The sequence below is a fragment of the Macaca fascicularis genome, chromosome 17 (assembly GCF_037993035.2).
Source record: "Macaca fascicularis isolate 582-1 chromosome 17, T2T-MFA8v1.1".
In the NCBI taxonomy this organism is placed as follows: domain Eukaryota; kingdom Metazoa; phylum Chordata; class Mammalia; order Primates; family Cercopithecidae; genus Macaca; species Macaca fascicularis.
Window position 1 is genome coordinate 8,378,012 of NC_088391.1, and position 17,418 is coordinate 8,395,429.

The 17,418-nt window shown below is 40.8% G+C and overlaps 1 protein-coding gene and 1 long non-coding RNA gene across 6 annotated transcripts in view; one reads left to right on the forward strand and one right to left on the reverse strand.

The window, feature by feature from the left end:
- Positions 1 to 17,418, reverse strand: part of FLT1 (fms related receptor tyrosine kinase 1) — a 196,091-nt gene that overhangs the window by 150,375 nt on the left and 28,298 nt on the right. For all 5 annotated transcript variants that reach the window (XM_005585555.4, XM_015439110.4, XM_065533117.1 and 2 more), the window contains exon 3: positions 17,028 to 17,254. In XM_005585555.4, coding sequence (XP_005585612.3) covers positions 17,028 to 17,254 — 227 coding nt within the window. The remainder of the gene's footprint in view (positions 1 to 17,027; positions 17,255 to 17,418) is intronic.
- Positions 1 to 17,418, forward strand: part of LOC102146113 (uncharacterized) — a 256,037-nt gene that overhangs the window by 121,612 nt on the left and 117,007 nt on the right. The window lies entirely within an intron of this gene.

Consider the following 17,418-nt stretch of genomic DNA (forward strand, 5'->3'; position numbering starts at 1 on the left):
TTAAAAAAAAATAAGAAATGCCTCTTTCTAAAAAAGAGCTCTTTGCCTACTACCCGCCTTTCCACAGAGGAAAGACATTGGGTTTTTTTTTTTTTTTTTTTTTTTGCACTGCCTCACTTATAACAGCAGATTGAATAGCAAGAGCAGAGTAAAGGAGAAGAGTTAGAAAGGAGAGAACAGGAGTGGCGGTTCCTTTTCTCCTTCCTCTGGCTTCGCCTAAGCCCCCTGGAATGCTCTTCGGAATATGGGTGTCTAGCGGCAGGGGATCAGGATAACCAATCCCCTCAATCTGATGTCCAGCAGAGGCGGACACATGGCACACTGTCAACAGATGTTTACGGAGAAGATATAAGATAAAGCAAGAAAGAAAGGTGAAATCAGGACGTATTATGTATCCAGCACTGTGCACACGGACAGTCTCTGGACTCAAGTCCTCAGAGTCTAGCTGAGCAGACACACACACATACCTCACACACGAGTGTTCATGTTGATTAGAGGAAAAAGTACTAATACCTGCCTTGAAGGGAAGTAGGGACCTCATTTTAAAAATTTACAGCTAAGATCTGAGTAAGTGAGTTGAAGATCTCAGTGAGAGTGGAATGCTGGCTGAATTGAAGCTTGATGGACTGTAAGATTAAGGTCTCGGCTTTCTGCGCTCTCTGGTTTTCACACTAAGCTGGCTGGCGGTTTCTACGTTCTGTTAACCACATGACTGACCTCAGTCAGAGATCTTCATCTTGATCAGCTGAGATATCTCAGAAGAAAAGAAAAGAAAAAGAGAAAGGGAGAAGGGAAGAAGGGAGGAAGGGAGGGAGAGAGGGAGAAAAGAAGGAAGGAGAGAGGGAGGGAGGGAGGGAAATGAAAAGAAAAAGCAAAAGCAAGGAACTCTAATGGATTACTATAAATCCTTCTTCTACTGCTAAGATTTTTGGCCATGTCCCAAGTCCTATTATTTATTCCCAGCTCTGCCTCTGAATCATAACATTATAAAACTGTCAAAGGACTTTTAAGATGCTGTAATACTGCCTATCATGTTACAGATGAGAAGACTGAGGCCCAGAGAGGAGAGACCTTCCCACAAGCACAGGAATACGATTAATGGCTGAGCAAAAGCTGAATTCATGCTTCCTGATCCGAGGCTAGTCTCCCTCCACCACACCAAAATCTGGCCCCGACACTCCTGAATGACTCAAGCATGACAATTACATCTTCAAATATTCACACTCAGTGGGAGAGAAATGAGGGCTCAGAAACAGGAGTAACATGGAACCTTCTGACAGGACTAGAAATGGAAAGAATAGACTGATGAAGTCTCACCATGTAAACCAAGCCTGAGTCATCAGATCCTCTGCTTAGCTCTCAGCTGTAAGGTGCTGGGGACTTTTTAGGAGATGGCGAAGACCCTCTCAGAACCAACAGTCGGCCGGGCATGCTGGCTCACGCCTGTAATCCTAGCACTTTGGGAGGCCGAGGTGGGAGGATTGCCTGAGCTCAGGAGTTCGAGACCAGCCTGGGCAAGGCGGTGAAACCCCATCTCTACTAAAATACAAAAAATTAGCTGGGTGTGGCAGCAGGCGTCTGTAGTCCCAGCTACTTGGGAGGCTGAGGTGGGAGAATCGCTTGAACCTGGGAGGCAGAGGTTGCAGTGAGCCGAGATCGCGCCATTCTACTCCAGCCTGGGTGACAGAGCGAGAGACTTCGTCTCAAAAAAAAAAAAAAAGAACCAACAGTCACACCAGAGCAAGCCCTGTTTTCTGGAGTCTGGGGAGGAAATTCCCTCTCAGGTGCAAAGGATGCCTGATCAGACCCCTCTCCAGTGGGGACACTGGGGACTGTGGATTTTCCAAGAGCACAGTCCCGACGCATTCCATCAGCACAGCTGTGTGCAGGGGGGTCAGGGTAGGGGGCGGGCAGTTGAGGGGAGGAAGGAGTCAGGCTGTGTCGAAGTGCTGCACTGATGACCCGTGCCACCACGGGACTCTTTAGGGCTCAGCCTCCTCACCTGGAATGTGGGACAGGCACTTTCCTGTTCCTAAACTCACGATTTGTTATGCATTCATTTGAAACGTTCACACTGGGAGTAGCACACTGACATCCCTCTGGGGGCCAGGCACACAAGTGGAGGAACTGGAGGTGGGACAGGAGGCGTGGTGGCAGCTGGGAACGTGAGCCCGTGTCTGAAGGGGGCCGTCCCTGCTTGCTGCAGTCCATTATTGCCAAGTGGAAATATGGGCCAGTGTGGCTAGTGTTTCCAGTTTTTAAAGATAAGTAGGAAATGAAATTTTTATGTGAACTCTTCTAGCTATTAAGCATTGGCAGCCGAAAGTGCTGTGCCTGCCAATCAAAACATGTGTGCCCGCTGAATCCAGCCTGCATACTTCCAGTTTGCAACCCTGCATGCGCTCCTGTCCCTTCTCTCCCATTTTATAACTCACACAAAAGTCTGAGGGAGTGGGGGTGGGAGCCCAGGCAAGGACACGTTAGAAAGACCAGGGCCTTTGGAGTCAGCCAGACTTGAGCCCAAAGCTTTGATTGGATAATTTCAGAAGTATGCGGCCTTAAACATGGTATTGAATTTCTCTAACTTTTCTGTAAAAGAATTTCTCTTATTGAGTTGTTTCAAGGATGAAATGAGATGATGTATGTATTAATAACAAGTTTGAGCCTGACATCAATAAATGATAGTGACCTACACCAGGTGCTTAATGAATCCCAGCAGTGGAAAGGTCCTGAGGCCTCATCTAGTCTGGTCCCACCAAATGAGTGTCTGCCTCCTGGATGCATGGGGACTAACCACTCCCAAGGCATTCCTTCCACTTTGGGACAGCTTTGCATGTCAGAAAGTGTTTCCTTAAGTCAAGCTGAAATTCTTACATAGTTGTTCTGCCATCTAGGATTATAAAGATGAAGCTTAATCTCTTTTTCACATAAGAGAACTTTGAAGGAGACTGTCACTCATGTCTCTTATTTTCCCACCCAGTTCTTTATATTTTTAGATTAAATATTTCAGTCCTTTCAATTGCTCCTTGCCAATGAAAATAACAAAATCATCAAATTACTTAATGTTCATAACCCTATAAGGCAGGCACCCATTTTAAAGATGATGACAATGAAGTGTAAAGGGATTAATGATTTGCTTGAAATTCCTATTTGTAATATCCCTTTTGAGGTGTAAACTAAACAGTAAGTCTAGCATCACCTAAGTCTGGCACCACCTTTATTCTGGGTGCTATATATTTCTTTCTTTCTTTCTTTCTTTCTTTTTATTTTTATTTTTGAGACAGAGTTTCACTCTTGTTGCCCAGGCTGGAGTGCAATGGTGCCATCTCAGCTCACTGCAACCTTTACCTCCTGGGTTCAAGCGATTCTCCTGCCTCAGCCTCCCAAGTAGCTGGGATTACAGGCATGTGCCACCATGCCTGGCTAATTTTGTATTTTTAGTAGAGATGGGGTTTCACCATGTTGGTCAGGCTGGTCTCAAACTCCTGACCTCAAGTGATCTACCTGCCTCGGACTCCCCAAGTGCTGGGACTACAGGCCTGAGCCACCATGCCTGGCTGGGTGCTACATATTTCTTAATGTATCCCAAGATTGGGTACATTCTCTTAGTAAATATGGAGTCAACTGAAAGTCTGAAGTCTTTTGCATGTGTGCTGTCTCAGTCATGGCTTCCCCCATCCAGTATTAGGGTAGATAGTGGGTTTTGCAAGCCAAATACAGGCCTTTATATGTATTCCTGCTACATCGCATTTTGCTAATCCCTGTTCACCGCTCTAGTCTGTTGGAAAATTTGGGGATTATGATTTAGTCACATGATGTGATTTTGACCCCCACATTTGTCTCATTTTCTCAGTGTGCCCTCAATTTCCTTTTTAAAGTCAAGGAAGTCAGGTAAGACTAATCTATTTAAAAATCCCATGTTTCTTTCATTTGACAAAGACTTACTGAGCACCTTCTGTGTACTATACCCTGTGTTGGGTCCGGGGGGGTATCATGGTAAGCAGGATGGCCTCAGTCCTGTCCTTAGAGCCTGTGAGAGGTCAGTCCTGTGTGAAAGGTCAGCAGGAGCACCATCCCGAGTTTGGGAGGGCCTAGGGTGGTTCCCAGAGGGGTGATATTTAACTTGAGACCTGAAAAATGACGAAGAGTGAGCTGTTACAGAAGAGCTGGGTGGGGGAGTGGGGAAGGGTGGAATGTCCCAGGCAGAGCACCCCCGGTCTACAACCCTTTTACGGTTCTTTTCCCATCATGCTTTGCAGTATGGTTAATTGTAACTCATTTTCTTTGACCCGCCAAACTGGAGGCCCCCTAAAAGTTGTGGGTATCATCTTTGTACTTCCTACTCTGTCTGGCACAGTGTTTTTCACACATAGGGATTACTACTGATCACTGCTGCCTCCTAAGTGTTAGGTAGTCTATATTATCTCATTTAGTCTCCTAATAGCCCCCGAAGTAATACTCTTCTCATTTTACAGTTGAGAAAACCAAGCTCAAAAAATGGTAATAATGAGTTGTAGTATTAATAATAACAAACACTTATATAGTGCATACTATACACCAGACACTGGGCTCAATGTTTTGCACATATACACTCTTGACTATGGGAGGTGGTTACAGGCAAGAACTTTGTTGCCATCTCTGCCATGCGCTAGTTACATAACCTCGAATAAGTTACTTACCCTTTCTGAGAAATAAATGGAGATGACTATGATAATAATTTCCCACTAATACCACGATCAAGGCAAGGATGTTCTCTCTCACTACTACTTTCCAACATCACACTGGAAGTCTTAACTAATGCAATAAGACAAGAAAGGGAAATAAAAGGTATACAGACAGGAAAAGAAAAAATAAAATTGCCTTTGTTCACAGATGATGTGATCATCTGCACAGAAAATCAAAAAGACTCAACAAAAATACCCCCAGAACTAGTAAGAGATTATAGCAAGCTTGCAGGACACAAAGTTAAATTCAAAAGTCAGTTGCTTTCCTATATACCAGCAATGAAAACAAGTAGAATTGAAATGAAAAACATAATACCATTTGCATTAGCACCCCCAAAAATGAAATACCTAGACATAAATCTATCAAAATATGTATAAGAATCTGTACATATGATGAAAACTACAAAACTATGATGAACAAAACTGAAGAAGAACTAAATAAATGGAGAGATATTTCATCTCGGATAAAAAGATTCAATATTGTTAAAATGTCAGTTCTTCCCAACTTGATCTGCAGATTCAATGCAAACCCAATCAAAATCCCAGAAGTTACTTTGTGGATATGGACAAACTGATCCTAAAGTTTATATGCAGAGGCAAAAGACCCAGAATAGCCAACACAATATTGATGGAGAAGAACAAAGTTGGAAGGTTGACACTACCTAACTTCAAGACTTACTACAAAGCTATAGTAATCAAGACAGCGTGATATTGGCAAAAAAATATACAAGTAGGTCAGTGGAACAGAATATAGAGCCCAGAAATAGGCTCATGTAAATACAGTCAACTGATCTTTGACAAAGGAGCAAAAATCATCTTGTCAATAAATGGTGCTGAAAAACTGGACATCTGCATACAAACAAACGAACAAAAAATGAGTCTAGACCTTACACTCTTTAGAAAAATCAAGTCAAAATGGATCATAGAGACCTAAATGTAAAATGCAAAACTATAAAACTCCTAGAATATAACCAGAGAAAACCTAGATGAACTTTGGTATGACAATAGCTTTTTAGATGCAACACTAAAGGCATGATCTACAAAAGAATTGATAAGCTGGATTTCATTAAAATTAAAAACTCCTGCTCTGCAAAAGACAACATCAAGAGAATGAGAAGACAGGGCACAGATTGGGAGAAAATATTTGCAAAAGATACAGCTAAAATGAATTGTTTTCCAAAACATACAAAGAATTCTTAAAACTCATCAGTAAGAAAACAAACAACCCTGTTTAAAATGGGTCATTTCACCAAAGAAGACATACAGACCACAAATAAGCATATGAAAAGGTGCTCCACTTCATGTCATTGGGAAAATGCAAACTAAAATAACAATGAGAGACCATTACGTACTCATTAGAGCAGCCAAAATCCAAAACACTACCACCAGCACATGTTGGCAAGGAGGCAGAGTAATAGGAATTGTCATTTGCTACTGGTGGGAATGCAACATGAGACAGCCACTTTGGAAGATGGTTTGGCAGTTTCTTACAAAACTAGCTATTCAACTGCCCTAAAATTGAGCAATCATGCTCCTTGGTATTTGCCCAAAGGATCTGAAGAATCAGATCCACACAAAACCTGCACAGGGATGTTTATAGCAGCTTTATTCATTATTGCTAAAACTTGGAAGCAGTCAAGATGTCCTTTGGTAGGTGAATGGGTAAATAAACTATGAACATAATTATATAATGAATATAAAAATATATAAACTATGAAGATACAAATATTTATATGATGGAATATTATTCAGCAATAAAAAGAAATTAGATATTAAGCCATGGAAAGACATAGAGGAACTTTAAATGCATATTACTAAATGAAAGAAGCCAATCTGAAAAGGCTACATACTGTATAATTTCAACTACATGAATTCTGGAAAAGGCAAAACTATGGAAACAGTAAGAAAGATAAGTGTTTGCCGGCCGGGCACGGTGGCTCACACCTATTATCTCAGCACTTTGGGAGGCCGAGGCGGGTGGATCACGAGGTCAGGAGCTCAAGACCAGCCTGGCCAACATGGTGAAACCCCGTCTCTACTAAAAATACAAAAATTAGCTGGGTATATTGGCGGGCACCTGTAATCCCAGCTACTTGGGAGGCTGAGGCAGAAGAACCATTTGAACCTAGGAAGTGGAGGTTGCAGTGAGGTGAGATCGCACCATTGCACTCCAGCCTGGGTAACAGGATGAGACGCTATTTCAGAAAAAAAAAAAAAAAAAAGAAGATAAGGATAGGTGTTTGCCAGGGGTTGGGATGAAGGAAAGGATGACTTAGTAGAGCACAGAGGATTTTCAGGCAGTGAAAATACTCTGTATGGTACTGTAAGTGGATACATGTCATTGTATGTTTCTCCAAACCCACAGAATGTCCCACACCAAGGGTGAACCCTCATGTAAACTTTGTACTTGGGTGATTATGATGTCTCACTGTAGGTTCATTAACTGAAACAAAAGTGCCACTCTGGTGGGGAATGTTGATAATGAAGACTACGTATGTGGGGACAAGGGGTATTTAGGAAATCTCTGTACCTTCCTTTCAATTTTGCTGTCAACCTGAAACTGCTCTAGGAAAAAAAAAAAAAATCATACACACACACATACACGCACACACATCTAATTTTTAAAATGAGAGCCCTACTTCACAGGATTGTTGTGAGGATAAAATCTGTTAACGAATGCAAAGTGCTTAGGATGGCACCCAGCATGGATTAAGATCCACCTAAATGTTAACCATTCTCCTTATTAAGTAATTTGTCCAAAGTCAAAGAACTAGTGAGTATCCGAACAGGGATTTGAAACCAGTCTGAAGCCTGGATCATGTTGTTTCAACTGTAGCTTATTAATTGATATTTGATGAAGGAAGGAAGGAAGGGAGGGGTGTTTACTGCTTTAGTAAGCTGCCTATTTTGAACAACACAATCAGCTAGCCAACAGAATTCAGCAAAAATACATCAAATGACACACAACAAATATTTTAAATAGTTAAAGGAAAAACTGTAGAATATTAGAACTGGAAGGACCACAAAGATAAAAACAGATCACCTCCTCATCTCCAAGCAAGGCAAGCATTTCATTATCATTGTTAAAGTTATGAAATGCCAGAAACGTAAAGCCTTTTCAGCTTAAGGGGATTTCTTCTGAAAAAGTCCCTTGCTTATTTTTCTTAAAAGATCACTTGAGGGAGATTTTTAAAAATCCTTAAAACCATAAAGTTTTGATCCATTGTTTTTCCCACTTCTTGATTGTAGGGGAAAAAATGAGAGAATATGGTCAGTTTTATTGCCTTTGGACTTCATTACCATCTTTAGATTTCTTTTCTTTTCTTTTTTTTTTGAGACGGAGCCTTGCTCTGTCACCCAGGCTGGAGGGCAGTGGCGCAATCTTGGCTCACTGCAACCTCCACCTCCTAGGTTCAAGCGATTCTCCTGCCTTAGCCTCCCGAGTAGCTGGGACTATACACATGTGCCACCACACCCAGCTAATTTTTTTGTACTTTTAGTAGAGATGGGGTTTCACCATGTCAGTCAGGCTGATCTTGAACTCCTGACCCCAAGTCATCTGCCCACTTCAGCCTCCCAAAGTACTGGGATTACAGGCATGGGCCACCACATCCAGTCCATCTTTAGATTTCATAATTCCACCACAGTCATCAACTTTTCAAAGTCTTAAGTTGTGTCCAAGTAGCTTATTCAGGACTATGTTCATTCTGATTCTTTTTGAGTACTTATATAGTTCTACTAAATGCCTGACGATGTATAACTGCATTGTTGCTAGTAAATCTTAGCAATGTGGCTCTAGAGAGATGGCATGTGAAATTTTTTTCTGGTATGGATTTTAGAGAGCCCCAGAAATTGTTTTCTCTCTGAGGGAATGGCCTGAACACTTTACATGTCCACACACCAAGTGATAAGGATGAAATTCCTAGGACATCCTAGGAGAATACATGGTCTGGGGCAGAGGCCAAGGAGAGAAGATGCATGTGTTCCTGGCTGCCAACAAGTCTACCAACATGAGTGGCTTCTGTCCCAATCACATGTCAGGGTCTTCTGTAGTCAAACTCCCTTGGTGTTTATTGACAGAAATGTTTTTAGAAGGAAAATGTCACATGGCAGGGCTTAAAGATATCAAGAATGTCTTCCATCCAATTTTCACATAGCTGGAAAAGAAAATGGTTAAGAGTTAAGTTACTGTTCTCTAAACTCTCGCCATGTGGTCCTAATCAGCTGTCTGCCAGTGATAGATAGAATGAATAATCTCCTTCATACTTCAGCCCTAGAGGGAGTGCACAGTCAAGATGTAGAGGGGTCTAATTCCCAAGAAAAAATCTGCAATTGCAAACAACAACATCAACAGTGTGTATTTTAACACCTAGAAATATCTGTTTCCCCTCTTTCACATCTTCATCAAAATGAAAAAATAAATCCAGCAAAACTTGACCTTGTACTAGGTTTTTGATGAAGATGTGTGCAGATGGGCCGGAAAATTCCTAGGAGTTCTTTAGAGAATTTGAAGGACAATTCTGCAGATGCACGTCAGTCTCAGGTTGCTGCCATTCTAGGAATCTCACTTGGGTTTCCAGACATGTCATCCAGAGACTGAGAGTCCCACCTTTGTTCACCCCAACATATTCACCAGTCTCCTGAGCAAATGCATCCAGTAGGGATGTGAGAGGAAAAACAGGATCCATCACCCAACCTGTCTGCATTTGTGGCCTCCTGGCAATGCAGGGACTCAAGTGACTCTATGGTAGGAACCCTAGACAATTCCTGATCAAAACTTTGGAAACCAGTTCCTACTGGAATATTAGTGGTAGAAGAAACACACATTTCAGAAAATACATGGAAGGAACCACATGTTAGGGATAGAGGTGAGATGAGTAAGGGAGGGAAGCTCTTTGCATGGGCAGGGGGAAGAGAGAATGAGGCCATGTGGAAAACAGAAATTTAAAACCAGAGAAGACTCTAGACATTAACCAAGCAACATTAGATAATGTTATAGATTTCCTAAGAAATCTATGCCTAAAAAATTCAACCAACTAATGTGGCTATGAGTTTGGGTTTTATTTTGGGAGCTTTCTTGTTTTCTTCCTGCAAAATGTAAACTGTTTTTGCTTATTTTCCCTTGGAGGAGAATTTTGATGAATAGAAACAATACTTTCTCTTTAAAGTTTATCTCATGAAATTATGACAGTGATTCCATTGACATATTTTTGAAGCTTTGGCAATCTGTTCAGCCATGTGCTGCTCTCTGCCCATCACAGTGCTGACCTGCATGAAAGCATGAACACCTCCTTTTGGTCTGGGGATGAAGGGACCACATTCCTGGTGCATTCCCACCTTACAAGGGTCCTTCTGATCCCCACAGGGGGAAAGTGGAGGCAGCGAGGCTAGGCGATAAAGCCTGCAGATTGCTACTCTGTTGATGTCCCTGCTGGTTCCATGGAGATGTTTATTGGACTTGCTATACCAGTCTGGCAGACTGGGCAACAAACACCATCTGCCCAACCATCACCCAGCTGGGCAGTGTTGGCTGAGCCTCCTGTGTGTGCCAAATTGTGTCAGCTCTGGGAAGGGATCTAAAGGCAGGCAGTGTTGGAGCAACAGCCACGCCTCACAGAACAAGAATAGCGCTCCCCATTAGGGGCTATTAACAGAGCCCTCTTCACTCCTTAGAGATCCACTTCGGAACAATAGTTATTTTTTAAAAAATAAAACTCGTGCTTTAAAAAATACTCACAAATCTGTGAGCCATGGTCCTAGAAAGTAACTGAGGGACTTCACAATTACAGGATTCTGTGACTTTGCTTTTTATGTCTCCCATAGAACAAACAACAGGGCCTTGTGTGGAGTAGGTATGTAATCAACATCTGCAGACCGATTCCTGCCGGTGGAAACTCCTGGGCCGAGGCTCTGAGTGGGAAAACTCAGTTCAGGAATGTAATGAGTGGATTGCACAGAGCCACCAAAAGCAGTGGACCCAGATCAGCTAAAGGAGAGGGCTTCTTTCCACAGCCACGTTTTCTCCAGGCCTCTGTTTCAGTACTGGTGTGCCCCTCCACACCCCCACCCCCCAAAAAATCACAGTGCTTACAATTGGCACTGCTTACCTAAATAATAGCTATGGCCTATCCTGGTAATTTTTAAACTTATTATGCTAACTTTCATAATAAGAAATACATTTTATGTCAGACCCATTAAACACACACACACACACACGTACATTTATGCAGGTAAAATGGATATATGCGTGTATAAAATTGAAACAAAAATAGTTTTACTAAACAACACTTACCCTTACTCTTTGCAATTTACTTGGATATTTTCTTTTGTATCCTGGGTTGGTTTTTCTGTTTTGAGACAGAGTCTCACTATGTTGTCCAGGCTGGAGTACAGTGGCCATTCACAGGTGCAATCACAGCTCACTGCAGCCTCAAATCCTGGGCTCACGTGATCCTCTTGCCCCAGCCTCCTAAATAGCTGAGACTACAGGTGGATGCCCCAGCTCCCAGCTTTTTTTTTTTTTTTTTTTTAATGCAGGTTGCAACCCATTCATTTGATTCCATTAATGAATTTGGAGGCACATTTTAAAAAGCCCCTGCTCAACTTAGTAAATTTTTCCTCAAAAGAAAAAAATTAAATTCGAGGTTAAAAATTTTTAATAACTATATAATCTATGTTCTTAACAATTAAAACAACAACTCATTCATAGTTTGATGTCAAGAGCTACAACTCCAGTGCAGAGGGAATAGCCCTAACCTAGCTGGATCCTCATCCTGGCTTCTCAATGTATGAGCGCTGTCTAGCTCGTGCAAGTAATTGAGGCTGTTTTCTCATATATAACATGGAAGAAATACCAACTCCCTTTTTCTCAGAGATAATTAAGTAAAAGCTCTTAAGGAAAACTGAAGTTCAGTACAAATGAGTTCACTGCATCCTCCTCAGAATCGCCACTGCACTCCAGCCTGGGTGAGACAGCAAGACTCTGTCTCAAAAAAATTAAAAATAAAAGTAAAAATAAAAATAAAAAAAGAATCAGAATATCTGCACTGGTAGGATTTCTACTCGCTCAAGGTTTCATAGCCAGGTAGAGCTTTTTATTTTCCCCCCACTAAACACGTTTATATAAAAGCATAATTATTATTCTTTCCCAGAACATCTAAGTTGTTAGAAATTCTACTGCTTTCAGTTATATTCCCAATGCATCCGATAATGTTTCTACCTCAAATTATGCTGCTATGCAAATCTCATGAGTTTTATGCATATGGGGAAATCAACTGTGGAAAAATTTGTTGTAAAAATGCTCCAACCCATTGACTTTAATAGAGTCAGAGAGGAAAACAATCAAGTAAAGAGAAGCAGAAGAGAAGAGATGAGTTTCTTTTACAGGGATGAACTAGAAGGGATCCACCCACCCCCATCATTTTTGCTTTTCGATTATAATTTTTCAAGAGGAGATATTATGTTTAAATAGACCCTAGAAGCTTATGGCTAGTGAGAGAGAGATAAACTAACCTCACGGTGTGGGGTGTTGGGAGCTCAACACCCTGAGTTTAAGGTCTTGCTAACTAAATTAAAGATATTGACAAGTCTTAAACACTTTGGAGATGCCATTAAAAAACTTGTCTGGTCAGTTTTCTTACTTTACAGTCATAATTAACACATTACAATAATATTTTCAATGAAATCTTCTAACTGTGAGAAAAGGCTGACCTAGAGCCAATTTCCTGTGTAGACCAGAGTGTCAGAAAAGAAGTGCAAAAGTGCTCCTTTTTCTCTCCAAGGGGATGAGGTTCTCCTAAATAGCCCCAACATTAATATTCTTCTAGAAATTGGTAGAAGAATTGTATTCTGTTATAATTAGGAGGTGCTTTGTAATTAGTTCCATTTCAACTTTTTGTTTATGACCTGGTATTTTGTAGCTATATTCAATTCATTTTTAAGAAAGCAATTTTTACAAATGTATACCATATTTTCCACTATTATGATTCAAAAGCCATACCAAGGGTATATCCAGAGAGGATGATGATAATGATGGTGCCTTTGCATCAATGTAATTTAGTGTGGCAAAGCTCCACCTGGCTGTGGGACCAAGTGGCCCCTTCCAGGATTCTGAGTGTCACACTGATTCCCCTTTCCCTCAGCCACTAAACCTCTGATAACCAAGGCCAATGAATCCCCCAATTCTATTAACTCACCTTCCCCACCACAACCAAAGTGAACTCGGGACACCGCCTTCCACCTGCTTTGATGCACAGAGCAGGCCCCTATCTGGTCTTCCTGCCTCAGTCTTGCCCCTTCCGATCTCCTCCTGCCACTGAGAATGTGAAGGGAAAAGCTGACCACCTTATTCCAGTGCTAGCACTTTCCCATGACTCCCCACAGAGCCCTGATGTGAAGTGGATTCTTGGTCCTTCGCTTGTAAAATGAAGAGAATGATGCTTCATTGGATGGTTGTGAGGATTAAATGGCATAAAGTAAATGAAACCATTTGTTTAAGTGAAAATAAATAAATATAAGAAATTATTGTATTGGTGGAAACTTAAATTTACTAGATAATTTGGTAATTAAGTAAAGTAGTTAAATATAATTACTTGGGTGCTTAAACTGATTTACTACATTATGCTAGAGGTTTGGTGGATTTACACAAGCTGGAATGACAAAGTGCTGATATTGATTTTTCTGAGCATTACATATTAGAGGTTATATCCTAATCAGTGCTCAGGTGGGAACGGTGCCTGTTACGCAGCAGGCAGTCAATAATGCCTAAGTAACAGTTTGTTCATAATTTGCATGCTGGATTTCATGATATGTAGACAGAGCTGCACTCCTGATTCTTTTTCTTAAAACGCTATTAGACTACAAATCTACCTTTTCAAAAGACGTGTCTAAATGCGGTTACTCATCCTTGGAGAAAAATAAAATGAAATCCCAATAATCTGCAGATGCTTATCGGGGCTGAAATCCCGCAAACATATTCTAAAGTAAATATTCAACAATAATAAATACATGATAACCAAGCTAATATCTGGCGAATAATCACAGCTGTGTATTAGGAAATGGTTGGAGTTTTATTAGTGCCAGAGACAATGCTCTGAGTCATCAGAGATAAGTTTTGTGCTCCTGAACTAAAATAAACCTGTCATGGAAGTGTTCAGTAACAATGGAAGCAGAAGATCAAATTTTCTCAGAGAGAGAGTTAATAAAATAATGAAAAGAGAGATATATAAAATACTAGGCTCCGCGGAAAAGTTATGATTGTTTAATGGATTATATCACAGTTATCTTGGACTTTAACAAGGTGTGATTATGAGACCAATATCACCCTACCAGGAAACAAATAACAAAATAGGTGTTACTATTGACAGTAGTACAGTTACAGGCCCATAGTAACTGTTTCCTAAATATTTGCTGATTAAATCAATTAGCAAACAAGATTCAGAAGGCTCTTCTATGGTTACCATTATTGATTCCAACATCTTTTAGTATCAGTGCTATTTAAAAATAGTAGTCTCATAATATTATCATACCAATTTTTCCAATGAGCTCATATAATATTCACAGTATATGTTTGTATATATATGTGTGTATTCCATAATAACCTATGAAATACAATGCATTTCACAATCCTTCCTTATCCAAAAACAATCTTTGTGATAGATAATTTCCTGATGTCCAGCAAATTATGCAAGTGTTTTATGATATTGGAACTTGTAATTTTCTGCGAATGGTTGTGGACTATTACAGGAAGGCAGACACGATAAATACATGACCTAATGGCCACTGCTCCCCCACAGTCTTACATGAGACATCAATAATCAATCATGGCACTTTTTCCCACTAAGCCTGGAATTTATCCTCAATGTCAATTTTAACATGGTATTCCACACAGCACCTGTTAATCCATTCGTTTATGTGCAAGGCTCTCTACCAGGGAGGCACATTGCGGATAAAAGTAACCAGGACAGACATGGACTGTGCCATCCCAGGGCTTAGATGAACAATGAATTTGACACTCAAAGTCATGATTGTTTGCCAGATCTGCTCTGTTGTGTAGTTGAAATGGAACTAATTCTAAGTAGCAGTGTCTCTCCTTTGTGATAGTAGGGGACTGAGTGGAGAGGCTTGTACTTCCTGGCTCCATAAAGCCATGGTGTCTATTGAATAGTTGAGGAGTTAAAGGTGAAAATAGCTGAACACTGTTTATTAGAAAACAAAAAGAGATAGTTTTCTTTTTATTCATTTAAGTGTTTAATTTGCAAGTCAGACTGATAAACCCATAGGAGAAAGTTTTATGAAAATATTAGAATGAGTGCATTTTTCTCCCTCTCCCCTAGAGAGACAGGGGCAGTCTGTGACTCACTGCAGTGTTTTCCTTTCTCCACAAATGTCGGAAAGAACACAATATGCTATGTGGAATTAGAGAAAGGGAACAGATGGCTGAGTATATGGCTTTTTCCACCACTATCAAGCATGTTTTCTTTCCCCCTCAGCTGCAAAAGTACCTCTCTGAAAGTTTCTGCTGTTAATGCTGCACCTTCTCCACCCTTCCTCATTCCTGCCTGCCATCCTTTCATCCCTGCTTTAGAAGCGGGATGACTTCCCCAAGCAAAGGTCCCCGGCCTACCTCCCACTCCTACGTGGAAGTGAGCTGACTGCATCCCTTGATGGCAAACTGCTTGGATGGTTAGTCCCTTACAGTTACCTACCCGCTGACCAAGTGCAAAATGTCAAAACAGAATTTGGAGGATTGGGGACATGAAAGTGGCTCAGTCAAAATCAGGCTGATGGCAGCTACAAAGAGGTTACTGTCAATAACAGGCAACTGTTCTGCTGTCTCCTAAGACTAATCCTGAATCTGGATATGTACATGTTATGCTCAGGGAAAACACTGTCTAGTTGCCTTATTTTACAAATTAAAAAAAATCTCATGGCCAGGTGCAGTAGTAGCTCATGCCTGTAATCCCAACACTTTGGGAAGCTGAGGCAGGTGGATCACCTGAGGTCAGGAGTTCGAGACCAGCCTGACCAACATGGTGAAACCCCGTCTCTACTAAAAATAAAAAAATTAGCCGGGAGTGGTGGCAGACTCCCGTAATCCTAGCTACTCGGGAGGCTGAGGCAGGAGAATTGCTTGAACCTGGGAGGGGGAAGTTGTAGTGAGCTGAGATCGTGCCATTGCACTCCAGCCTGGGTGAGAGAGCTAGACTCCATCTCAAACAAAACAAAACAAAACAAGCAAACAAAAAAACAAAAAAACTACCTCACTAAAACATTAATTCTATTGTACTACCTCCAATGCAAAGACCCAGTTCTTGAACTCACCAGAAGGTAGACCCACAATGTATATTTAGCTATTGAAGTTGATGGTTGGTTGTTTTCTTTTGTTTTTGTTTTTTTTTTAAACCTGATTCTGTGTCTGAAATGCCTACTAATATTGCTTCGTGTTCTCTACAGCCTTGTTTGTGTGTGTGTGCCTTTTTCTTTAATCCCTCAAGATGTGAAAATTGACTGGAACTAAACAAGGAAGAAGAAAGTGACAGGCCATTTTTATTATTCTTTCTCAGGGTTCCGATTTTACTGTGAGTTTCTACTTCTTAAAAGATTTTGCATTTCTTCCCTTTGAATGTTACTTCATTTGTTCATTCTCGAAGGAAGAAAAAACAGTATCATAAAAATTATGAATGAATGAAAATGATTTTTTTACGAGTACCATAAAGAATGAATCAAACATGATTCATTTTTACCCTTTGCCCTTTGCACTGTATCCTGGTCAGTGCCAGTTCTCATGTCATTGTAGTAGTTCCTCAGTGAACATGAAATAATACAACATTGTCCATTGGAACCAGTTAAATAACACTCAAGATAACAGCAACATTGTGTTTATTAATTTAGTAGAAACAACAGTATTTTACAGTTCCAACATATAAGAGAATGCAGCTGTGTTAAATGACAAAAATCATGTATTCTATTTTGGGCTTCTCAATCACTAAGGAATAGAACTAAAATCCTTTTATTCACTTATTCATCCAACTGTGGGCCACATACTGTGCTAGGAGCTGTGGGTACAGAGGTCACCTATACAGACCAGTCTCTCTCTTTGTGGAGCACACAAGTGACTGACCAGGCCTTGACAATTCTGGTTAAAATTGACATTCATGAAAGTGTCTACAACTAGGATGGAATCTCTTTCCTAACCTGTTTCTTTCACACTCACTAGGAAAGCAATCCTTCCAATGGACCAGGGTAGATTTATGACTCATTGCAAAGCAACAGCAAACAGAATGTAGAAAATGGAAGTCTTACCACTAATAAATATATAGATTGCAGATTCTGTTTCCTTCTTCTTTGAAGTAGGTACAGCTAGATATTTGCAGCTGTAGAAGCCAGTGTGGTTTGCTTGAGCTGCATTCAAGGTCAAAGTACTGCAGAATTGTTTGCCATTTCTTCCACAGGCAGATTTAGTTATGCTTAGCCTTTTGCTTTCCTTACTCACCGTTTCAGGCAAAGACCATTGATGGGCTGCTTCCCCCCTGCAATCACAGATAAGAAAACAAAACGTATTTATGGCTGGGCCCTGGGCTCAGCACCAGTTCCTAAGTATTCATTTTATTAGGAAGTGGAAGTCCTCTCTTAAGTGTAGTCATCTTCCTCTTTACGGGAAAGCAACACATTCAGAAAAGCTGCAGAACAATAC